Here is a 12,858-nt window from a genome sequence, read left to right as displayed (position 1 = left end):
AATAATTTAAATAAATTGACTTTGAAATATGAGGTCCTTTTTCTAAATGAAATAGTGTTTTCTACCAATACTGGTCACTCCAAATTTACCAATTACCATCTACAATTACTCGGACTAAAGAAATTTTGCACATAATAATTAAATTGATTTTTTAAATAAATCAATTAATTGACTCTCTAATTAACAAAATCAGAGTTTAGTTTTCTGAATGAAATCAATGATTTTCAATAATTACTCATTAGACAACGTGTTATGTACGGTGGTCAAGAGAGGAAGTATTGCCACATGAGACTCACTATTACACAAACACCGCACCACACCTAAGTGAGTGGTCGTGAGAAGGATCACCGTGACCGTCTCATGAGGCAAATTCTTTCAACTCAATTAAACGTGAGCCAATGAAATCCTTTCAATAATATAGTGAATGTGATCATCCATCCGCCTACGTGGCTTGCCTTTTGCTATCACCATTATGGTTTTATTGTCGTAACAATTACTCGGATGCGTGGAATTAGCTCTTTTGTAAATTAGAAAAGTTAATGATTTTCTTCTATTGCTAGTCATTTCCATATACAATTAGTTAAATTACTTGGATGAATAAAATTGGTCTCCCTCATTAATAAAATTCCCGGCCAGATGCATGCAGAGCCTTCCCCATTGTTCAGTCGTCTGAAGTTGGTGATTGTTAGAGAAAGTGATCGTAAATCTGGAAGGGGAAAGAAGAGGGCCGCCCAAAACAAAGACACAACAACAGTCGTTAATTAAAATTGAGGTTAAGGTTCGAGCCCTGCCAAAGGTCACGAATTGATGTAATTTAAGATGTTAAAATAAATAAAGAAATAAATGGTGATAATAAGAAAAAAAATGAAAGTTGGAAGGACATTTTGTAAAAAAGTCAACTTTTTTTTCAAGTTATATGACCTTTTTATACAATTATACTGCATTATAAAATCAAAATTAAGTTTTTTTTTAAATTTAAATATAACATTTATAATGCATTTATCAAAATTGTGTTGTTTTACCGGTTACAATAATAATGTGATGTTTTATCATTATATTATAATGGTATTAATACAATTAAAATGATAAAACAACACAGTTGAAAATGATAAGCAATTATAATTTTCGCTATAAGACAGCATAGTTATATAGTAAAATAACACAATTTAAACTGAAACAGCATAATATTCAAAAGTAGCACAATATATATTTAAATTATAATCGTAGTTGGACAAAAAAACTAACACATTGTGAGGTTAAATTAAGAAAAAGAGTTAAATGTCATTTTAGTCCATGTGGTTTGGGTCATTTTGCCAATTTAGTCCAAATATTTCATTTTTCGCCTGTAGGTCCAAAAAGTTTTCAACGTTGTCATTTTAGTCCACTAGATTAACTTCATCCATTTTTCTGTTAACGAGAAGGGCAATTCGTTCATCCTAAAATCCAAACAACGGACATCGAAGGAGAAATCCTCCAATGCTTAAGGATGGACAACAAACATAACATCCTTCTACGCCTGTTTAGCGGAGATGAAGATTGCTTAAGAGATGCTTATTATTCAGAGCGAGTGGAGTTGCAAAAGAATTTATACCTTTGTTGGCAGACTAATATAATATTCTATTGTGGGGTCTAGCTTTTGGGTCAAGCCAATATACCAAGCATCATCATGATTGTTTGTATTTAAGTTAAGTTGAAGGTAATATATATGGGCATGGATGTGTATCTATTCCAAATCACAATACCTATTGTTGCGGTGTCTTCTTGGTATACATACAAACTTCAATAGAGAAGTCGTAAATAAATTGTCAACTTTATAACACATGAGTTTATATTCATTTTATAATATATAGATATTTTGTTTTTTAGAACGACCAACTCACACACTCTTTAATCATATTTTCAAATCTACGTCTTTATCCACCATAAGAGTAGAACACTCAACCACTTGGGATTATATACGCACGTAACGTTGATACCACCGCTAGGCTACGCCTACCAATAATCCCTCTAATAGATATTTTGTTAAAACTTCTCTTTTTCACATCCATAACTACTCACCTAAAAATGTGACTTGAATTTAATTTAACAAATCGCAATCAGTATGTTTTATGTCTACAAATAACTAATAGTTTGGTCCTTTAAGACTTGATCACATAAATGATCTTGCTTTTTAGTCCATATCGTTATCAGTATCATTTAAGGTCATGTTAGGCACAATCTTAATGTGGCATGTTCTCTTATTATAAAACCTAGTCACGAAATATAGTTACACATGACATTTTTTTACCACATTCTATCATTCATGTATTATCCCCTATTAATTGTAGATCACCATAAAGCCTTTCTAATGGACTTGAGTTACTTTAGCCCGTGTGAAGGAGTATAAGTTATGGGCTAAGCCCAATGTTTGAAACAAGGTCCAACAGTTCAACGCCTCTTATTATTTTTTACTTAACACTGAGACTTGAGAGAATAACAATGACTTCAACATTAGATGAAGGTTTTGCTGGCTTTAGCTAGAAATTGTCTAAAATTCGGGATTAAATACTTAATAAACTTCAATTAGTGAAGATATAGGGAGGTTTAACTATGTGTTTTGTTATGTTAAAAATACTTTAGTTATTATTTGTTTTTTTCTAACACAAGATATAGGGAGGTTTAACTATGCGTAGCTTTATTTAAAAAAAATAAAAATCGGGCCCCCGGAGTGTTTGGGCCCTGAACCGTCGCCCACCCCGCACCTCCTCCGGGCCGGCCCTGCGAACGTGTAATGAACTTTAAAGTACATATGTATCCAAAAGTCGTAAATACGGAACATGCAATGAATAAGATCCATCAATTTTCAAGTGAGAGGTGACTACCATATTATATTACGTGCTCCTTTGTATTTATAAACTATAATGATAGTAGCAATATTAATTATATGTGGTTGAGATGTCCTAATCATTGTGGTGTTTTACTGTTTGATTTTGCAACATAATCTCAAATATTAGATATTAATCTTTGGTATGTAGAATGTTAAATATGTGAAGTTTTTAATTAAAACATATGTTTAAATTCTTTAATTTTAGAAGTAGCAACTGTAAAGATCTCAATAGGATTTCTTGAGAAAACGAAATTACAAAAAAATATAACATTAAAAATAAACATATGAGATAAAAGTGTATCTTCATAGTGGTCACCAAAAGAATCCAATACTGACTCACAAGTTTAAGGTTTGTAATTATTTAAAATCTTATGGGACTTGTTGGTATTATAGATGTTAGTTTATTGCTACATAGTTTAATTTAATTATTTCTTACTAATAATTTATGTTATCGTTAGGCATGGCCGGCTCTGAAGGTGGGCGGGGAGGACCACCGGCTAGGGGCGGATATTTCGAAGAGCACGTTATGTTTTAGAAAACTCCGATATGTATATGCAAAAATAAATAAATTAATAAGGTATACCCATACAAACACCAACATAGCCCCCTTACAAAACTATTTTTATGGCTTAGATTAGTTACTAGCCCATTGGCATTAGGTTTAGACCTTTAGTGAGTCCAATACCCAATTTCGTTAAGGCCTCAGGGCACATTTTTTAGAGCTCGAACGGGGTACATGAATTCTCAGGGTCGGCCCTGTCGTTAGGGGTTTATGGTTAATGGTTGAAAGGGTTCAAACTTTATAATGATGGGTATATGAATATTATACCTCTTTGCTTATATGTACCAATATTGATTTTTAGAGTAAATTACAATTTCAGTCCCTGAGGTTTACATCCACTTTGAGGTTCAGTCCCTATTTTAAAAAAACAACACTCCGGTCCCTGACGTATTCAATTGCTCACAATTAAGCCCGTCCCTCTTGTGACAACCCTCACAAATCCAGGTATCCGTACAAATTAATTAATATTTAATTAGTGCTTAATTACTGTGCTTGATTTCAATTATGATTAAACTGCTTTCTGATTTCTGATACATACATACTCATGCATCACATTTTACACTGTCACTCCATTTATTACACACAAACAATAGTGACAAACTTGATGCACAAAGCACAGTTAGCACAATGAGCGGATAACCCAGAAAACATGCTGACAATGCCAGCACTAAACATACATTGTTTTTGGAGGCCAGTGTGAGCCAGGAATAGAATACTACACTAGTAGGGAGTGTAGGGAGGTGAGGACCATAAAACTGCGTCACTAGGTGATAGTTATAGTGACCGGAAGTGCCTAAAACATACTCTGCACTAAATACCAAAAATTCAGCATTTAACAATGCTAGTAAAGTGCAAAAACTTGGCAAAATAATTCTAGACACTTTCCAAAGTGTTGGGAATTCATTGTATCACTAAAAACAATATAAAAGACACTTTAAAGCTTTATTTAACACTTTAACGGATCAACATCTAACCGAACAACCGGACTTTACCCGAAACATAAAAGTATTGCCAAATACATTGTTTTTACTTTTCTGAGCTAGTTAGGGTCCCCGAACACCCTAACACACTTTATATTAGATAACACACTAATATCCTAACTAAAATCCTAACTAAGTTCCTAACTATATTGTATGATGGATTAAGAATGGACATGGATTCTATATAAACACCTTGCATAACCATTCTCTCTCATTTCAAACACTTCAACAAACAACTCTTCTCCCCTTCTTCCCCACCTTCGGCCGCCACCCTCCTCCACCATATCACCACCATCAACCTTCTTTCAAGCCATTTTTCATACACTCAAAGGTGCAAGAGGTTCAACAAACAAGCTTGGTGCACTCGGAAGTTCAAGAACCACTCTAGTTTTCTTTTATCCACCACTTTTACGCCTTGTTTCTCCCCTAGCCTTGTGCTAGTAGCAAGTGCTCTAAAACATCATCTTGATCTTGTATTTAGTGGTTAATAGATGATAGAATGATTAAATGTTGAGAAACACTAATGAACATAAACTAAGTCTTGAACATAAAGTGATAAATGGTGGATAAAGGGAAGATATATGGGTAAATCATGTTGATCTTGTGTAGTTATGATTATTGGATGTTGTTTGTTAGTAGAAGTAGGATGGATCATCATCTAGACATGCTAGATCATGTTCAAGAACATGAACTAGTAAGATGTAAATGTTAGAAATATGAAGGATGATGAAACCATCCACCCATGAACTTGAAACTTGAATAAATATAATTTTTCTTGAAAAATGAAGTTGTAAACTTGTAGATCTAAAGATCTACAAGTGGTTTTTCGGAAGAACCAAGTGAAAAATACTAGTTTTGTTATAACCCGGATCTTGTATGAACTAAAAGCATTTTTAGTAAGTAAACAAGTGTGTGAACACTTGTGTAACAAGAAAATTTAACAAGGAAATATTTTTGTAAATCATGACTAGAAGTTGTGAAACTTCAAATTCTTTAAAAATAAAGTTCTTAAGAAACTAATCTTATTTTTAAAGATAACAGGACCTACTAAATGTGTTAGTGACTTACTACATATTTTGTTACAAAACTTTCAAGTTCATGAGTTTATGATTTAGTCTTATTTTTGTCAAGATTAGTGATTAAATATTGTATGTTGTTGATTGTTAAATTGTTTGATTGATTTTACAAAAGAAAATGATATGCTAAAAGCATGGACACCTCCATTTACAGAGGAAACTCTGGCGAAATTTTTCTAGAAATATAACACATAGAAATATTTTTATAACAAGAGTTTACAAATATATTTTTAACTTAGTTTTTCAAAATAAACTTCGCCATGATTGTTATTTCAAAAATACCAAGTACTGGAGGTGGATTTTCGTAAATAAAATTTGTTAAATATATATTTTAATAAAACGCGTGTGTGATTGTTTGTTATTTTGTGCTTTAGATATATTATTTTTAGGGTAAAAATAATATAACTTGAAAATACCGTGAAATTAAGACTCCAAAATAATACCAACGCTCTCACAAAATAGTTATTTAAGTTACGCAAGAATTGCTATTACAACGCGAACTTTAAAATGTAACTTATGTATTTTCGGAAAAATACTCTTGTACATATATTTTTGATAGAATATTATTTTGGGAAAAACTTATGAAATAAAATATAATATTTTTGGGAAAAATATATTATTTTGGGATTTAAAACATTTTAGTCAAGTAATTAAAATATATTTTTCAAGTGAGACTTAAAATATATTTTCGGAATTATAAGTATACATGTATTATTACCCCCCATCATTGGGAAGGAAATATACTTATAAAATAATTAAGAAGTGTGAATACGAAATAGTTGTCTAACTATTTCCCAAAAACGTTAAACCTTAAGCCAAGGCACGGCCGTCCGTCTAATAGGAATTAGTACGTGTAGGTCGTCACGCAGCGGATTGAGTTGGAGTTTGGTGTTTCTGGATACGCACTTCTGTGAGTTCATGTCCCCCTTTTCTCTTTACTGTTTTACAGTTTTGTACTTCGGGGGTGAAATACATGCGACAATTATTACAAACTTTTATTACGTGGTATGGTTAGCGTAGGGAGGGTTATACTACTAGATCATGTGAGGGGTGGGCAATAACACTTGAGGCCATTAATCCTCTTTGTTAGGACCGAGGGACACAAGAGTGATAGATCTATTTGGGTGTAGCGAGCCCACACCCGTGAGGCCGGGGCGGCCCATAGTAGTGACTGTGTCTTCCAGCCGAAGCCCGGTAACAAATTTGCTAGGTTTGAGTTTCCCTGCACTTCTCACACATACCAGTGGCTTTGCAACCCATTGGTGATCTCTTTTTCCTTATTGCTACATACCAGGGACTTTTATACATACGTTAAAGGTTTATACATACTCACTTTTACATGAACTCGCTCAACTTTTGTTGATTTTTCAAACTACATGTATTTCAGGAAACTAGTGGACCTGACACGGTATGCATCCTCGTCAAGCTGCGTAGGAATAATGATGTCATCCGAGTTTAGGAAGTGTGACCTTTGCCTGGACGGGTTACAAGTCTTAAACTGTGTTTTTATTTCATGTCTTTCGTTATGTCGTTGAACATGTTCTCATTATGTCATGGTTGTATTTGGTTTGTTGTGTCGACTTTTAAAAACAAGGTTGTCGTGTTAACTTTTTAAACTTGAATGAATGGATGAACATCATGGTTTTATTTTCATATAGCATTGTTGTGATTATGCTATGGTATTAAGAAGTCACACCAAATAAACCCACGCTTTCGCAAAAGCCAGGGTGTGACACCTCTAAATGACCGTTTGTAAATCAGTGAAAAGACTCAAATACCCTCATAACTTTACTTACAATTACAGTCCCTGAATGTATAAATGACATAATTCCTTCCATATTCAAAACAAATCCTAATCTTGCAATTAAGCTAATATAATCTGCAACATGAAAGTATTAACAACTACAAAACCTCGTAACAACACATGTAACCAGATTTGAAGTTTAAATGGGTTTCAGTACTAGAACTAGAATTTTGTTTTGACCTTTGTAACATCTGGTTTTGACATGTTCATCCAACAGAAACATGTTATCTAAAACTAAACCAAAACATACAATAACCATTCAACACAGGTTATCTAAACTTTTGTTTTGACATGTTCATTCAAAAGAAACAACCCTTAGTGCAATTCAACATAAGAATTAGTTGAAGTTGATTAAGTATACTTCTATAACTAGTTGATTATATGTGCAACAACAACAACAACAACAATAATAATAAGAGTTAATTACCCGGATAGTCCCTGTGGTTTCACGTTTTTTCACGTTTAGTCCCCACCTTTCGAAAATAGCAAGTATGCTCCCTATGGTTTTTATTTTGTTACTCGGATAGTCCCCTGACGTTTACTCAGGGGACTATCCGAGTAACAAAATGACAAACCATAGGGAACATACCTGTTATTTCCAAACTAACTGACATCTACTCGGGGGACTATCCAAGTAACAAAATAACAAAACATAAGGAGCATACCTGCTATTTTCAATAGGTGAGGACTAAACATGAAAAAAGGTGAAACTACAGGAACCATCCGGACAATTAACTCTAATAATAATAACAACATACCAACAAATTGTTGCAGCCATTTTTCACGGCCCAACCAGCCCAAATCCCCTTAATCACGGCCCACAAGGGGAAATTCCCTCATCCTCTAAGCCTAAGTATGTGTTTTAGGTATACATGAATTTATACGATAATTCCTCCAAACCAAAATCCAACCTAAATCACATTAAACTCAATCTTTTCTTTTGTGGCCAGGAAGTTTCGGCCCAAGCCATGTATCCCAAATCCATCAAAACTCCTATCTAATCTAACTTATAATAAAAGACTTCAAATAATCCCACATGGCATTCTCTCCTTCAACCTCATAAATTTTGTTTATGTTTGTTTAATAAATTTCTTTTAATATTAATATTAATTAATAACCAATATATAGATATCACTTATTTTTATCCTTATATTTATCTAAAATTAATAAATAACTTCAATTTTGCAATTTAATCCCTTTGTTTTTTTTTTTTTACTTTTAAGCCAAAGTTTTTCATCTTTTGCAATTTAATCCCAACTCTTTTTTATTTTCAATTTTGGTCCACCATACTTTTCATCTTTCCTAAGTTTTTCGTTTCGTTCTAAATTTTGTGAGTTAACGCACTGCAACGTGTGTGTGGGGTTTAACATTTTTTCGTATATTTTTTTCACGTTTGACTGGCCCGTGGCGCCACATCTATTTTTCTGCGTTTGACAAGTTCGTCCAACACACGGGTCCTGGATGGACTTAGTTATTTTTTCTATGTTTTACGTTTCGGTTTAATTTCTCAGCAACGAGCGTTCGTGATTCAAAGATTTTATGTATGCTTTTTGCTCAGCGTTATTTTTTTCACGTTTTTATTTATTTTGTTTTTACGAGCTTTTCCGGTGTTGGTGGTCGCTGACAATGGTATAGCATTGCTACTACTTAACACAGTTTTATGACAACCACTGCAACGCATGGACTTAATACTAGTTCTATTAATATAGTTATGTACATGCAGAAGTTATATTTTTATTCACAAAACTCCAAACCCTAACCTGCGTACGTAATTTGCTCTCCCTCCATCTCTATTGTTGACACATGAAAGACCCAAACCCTTTAAAACTTCGGTTTAAGGCGATAATACTTCTACTTCATCACTAGGTATTGCCTCTTGATATTTGTTATAATTCTAAACGTTTACATATGTTTTTCGGTAATTAAATCTTTTGCTACATCGCTGCGTTTTTCTGTTGTGTTGATGGTTTTTGTTGTTTTAATAATTACATGTCATATAAAATAATTCGAAATCGCATTTGTTGATGTTATATAGTTGATCTTGAGTTAGGTTAAACCACTAGGGTTTTAATTGTGGGATTGAGTCATGTGTTTTGTGGTATTATTAGTGGGTTATACACGATTTTATAAAGTATCTTGGCTGCGTTTACCAATCCCTGCTAAGTGTTGATGTTTCTTGATGAATATTTGTAATTCTAGTTGTTAAAAATCGTGTGTGTATAATGATTAGGTTGAATCACGGGTTTGGGTATGTCTCTCGGATGTTGTTTATGGGTTTAACCTGGTGGTTAGTGATAAATTAGTTGCTACATAATCTTATTTATGGTAGAAACCTATTGTGGTTATTGGTTATAAGTTGTTGGGTTCATAAATTAATTGTTTATGGGGTTCGGGTAATGAAATAGTTATGTCCAGAATGTTACAGCCGACTTTAAGCGGCTGTAACCGGGTCAAATATAATTGAAAACTGATGTTTCTTGAGTCTATGATGAACTTCCAGGAGATACCTTTCAAACATAGGGCTGGCAAATCGTGTCTTATCGGGTTTAACAGGTCTCTAACAACGCGTGTAACACAAATATTAAACATGAATACAACTCGTTTAACTACTTTATATCTCATGTTTATAACATTGTTTTACGTTTTATGTACCAAGAAGAAGAAATGATGGATCCTAACCTCATAATTATATTTATTTTTTAAAAGTAAAAAAATCACGTTGTGTACTTTTTTAGTAAACATGTGTAATCGTGTCTTATACAGATATATATTGCCAGCCCTATTCAAACGCAACTGGAAACGCATTTTTTCGACGTCGTTTGGTATTTTAAATGATTTATTTCGTGTCAAAAGTCTAGACTGCATTTTCTATCAGAATTTAAAGCCCATCGCGAACGTCATAACTCAATGTAGAAATTGAGTTATGATCTCAAAATTTTATTTTAGGTAGTTCCAGTTGGTCATGCGTCCCTGGTTTGGGACAACACTTTTTACGGTAGCCTTGTTTGGGACTACACGCGTGTTCCTTGTGTGAACCACTGAAACATACTATCCACTTTGATGAGTTTTACTTTATTTTTGGGTTATTGGATTTTAATAATCCTAAGTTTCACCAGTTGACCGATAATAATTCCAACTTTAAAAATTCCCTTCAATAATCCCAACTTGTAAAAGTTTGGACGCCGTTGATCCTTTTCTAACATAGGTGCACTTAAATTAATTAAGAAGTCTCTAAGTGTAATTGAATCTATTGAGGAGACCAAATTCTCATATGTTTGAAACGGATCAATGGCGGCCAAACTTTTACAAGTTGGGATTATTGGAGGGAATTTTTAAAGTTGAGATTATTATCGGCCAAGTGGTGAAACTTAGGATTATTAAAATCCAATAACCCTTTATTTTTCCGCTGCAACATAAACTTTGTTTTGGACAATCAAAAACTGTATCGCTAATCATGTTATTAGTGAGGCTTTTATAGTTTTAAATGTTTGGTTCAATATGATTAGTGGCTAGATCGTCGTCAATTACATGCTTTGCGGTAAAACTCCGCAGGTGAAAATTGAGGGTGTGACATTGTAGATACACATCAAGATGCTAAATATATGTCTATTGCTTGGAATAGTGAAAGACAAATGAAAGTTGAAACAAAAGAAAGCTAAAATACTTTGGATGTGCCTCATGTTCTAGTAAATATAAATGTTACGTCATGCTCTAGTGAATATAAATGTTGCGTCATGTTCTAGTGAACATAAATTTTTATTTTGTTGATTCGTTCGGCTTTCTAAGATATGTTCTTCATTTTCACTTATTATTTGTTTAATCAAGAATATACCTTAGAGCGGTCCGATCAAAGACTGTCAATATATCGGTTAATGGTTTGAAAACGATTGTGGTATATTCATGTTTTTCGAACAAAGTATGTAGAATCATAGCCAAATAAAAGTTTCTAAAAGGATACATACCACTTCTACAAGAATAAATATTTACACTTTTTTTACACAAACCTTTTTTTTTTCAAATAACTCACCTACAACAATCCTAGTTTGATTAAAAAAAATACAAAAAATAAATAAACAAGGGAGTTATATATGGTTTTTTTCAAACCTTTTTTTTTACATGGTTTTTTTAACGAGACTTCCATAAATATACTAGATAAAACATCAACTTTGTACGGTTTAAAATTTCATCCAGAATTTCATGTTGCGGGAGTTATATATTACGATTTCTTTTACTTACGGATGATGTTTTTAGCATGCATGGGATGGGAGTCTGACTGACCCGTCAAGGATTGGGCTATCGAAGTCGTTGACTTTTGTTGAAAGTTTTGCAAACCACACAATGATGAGAAATCAATCTTGCAAGAATGCTTTCTTCTTCGATTCTTAATTTTCTACTTTGTTTATTCCACAAATGAACTCCATAACTAGACTCTTTCAGCTGTACCACCTTAGCTTCCACCCATCTCCGGTGACCCCGGTCCACTGGCCGCCGGAACAACCCGCCAATCCGACCCCAACCCACCGGATAAAAAGCTGCCGGCGGTAAAACACTTAAGTTATACTCCATATTTCTTTTCACAACTCTTGATACAAGATAAGGTCCATTGAAACCCCACCGGTTTCCATTAAAAGTCAACGCAAATTCTTCAATGAATTTGTATAACAAAGGATGGTTTTTGTCGAATACCAAAACCGCGTTGTTTAATCTTGTCCAGTTTCCGAACCGGTTCGCACTTTGAGCTCCGATTGAGTTGCGTAAACCGCTGAAATTGTTTAACGGGATGAAGTCAGTGTCCAGATACACCCCTCCGAATTTGTAAAGAGCGACGAGCCGGATTAAATTCGATAAGTTTTGTGCCAAGGGGATTTCCCCAGGGTCACACTTCCTGTTCTGGATACAGCCGAACCATGATTCGGCTGGGGTGTTTTTGAACAGGAAGTGAAAGTCGGGTTCAATAGCTTGAACCCGAAACCCCAAGTTGATCACGGGTTTTAGAAGTTGAAACCCGTGATCAGAATCCATGTTGTTTGATATTATGATCAAGCAGCTATCTGGATTCGATTTGAAGAGAGCTTCTACAACAAGAAGCTCTCGTTCTCCAAAAAGTATGGAAGGGGACGAAATCCATGTCATGAAGAATCTAAGTTTACAATCTTTAAGGAATTCGTTTGCTCTGGTTTCGAATTTGGGATTGGAATTCAAAATATCGAATTTGAGATTAAGAGGTGAGTTGTGTGATTCTTGAATGATGAGTTGATTATAATTTATGATGAGTTTGTGATTGGTGAAAATAGCTGGGTTGAAGTTGAATGAAATGAAAGTGTTAGTGTTGAACATGTAGGTGAAGATGATGGCTAGCAAAGAGATAGTGGTGAATATGCGGAATTTGGTATGGCGGTTGAGGCTGCGACGTTGTTGTTCGGAGGGAAGAACGGTTGTCTTCATTGATCGGAGTAGTTAATCCAAGTGCTGAAGTTTTTTTTTTATTTTGGAGGGAAAGAAGAAGAAGAAGAAGAAGAGGAGGAGGATAATAAAAGTATGTTTTATGAAACAACAAAAATTGACTTTGA

The 12,858-nt window shown here is 33.9% G+C and overlaps 1 protein-coding gene across 1 annotated transcript; it reads right to left on the bottom strand.

Moving 5' to 3' along the window:
* Positions 1–11,137: 11,137 nt before the first annotated feature.
* On the bottom strand, positions 11,138–12,858 carry LOC110913099 (lactosylceramide 4-alpha-galactosyltransferase). The gene has a single exon (XM_022157968.2). The coding sequence runs from the start codon at positions 12,731–12,733 to the stop codon at positions 11,582–11,584; it is 1,152 nt and encodes a 383-aa protein (XP_022013660.1). The 5' UTR covers positions 12,734–12,858; the 3' UTR covers positions 11,138–11,581.

Source organism: Helianthus annuus, chromosome 15 (genome assembly GCF_002127325.2).
Source record: "Helianthus annuus cultivar XRQ/B chromosome 15, HanXRQr2.0-SUNRISE, whole genome shotgun sequence".
NCBI lineage: Eukaryota > Viridiplantae > Streptophyta > Magnoliopsida > Asterales > Asteraceae > Helianthus > Helianthus annuus.
Note: the sequence above shows the minus strand (reverse complement) of the source record. Positions and strands in the feature narration are given on the sequence as shown.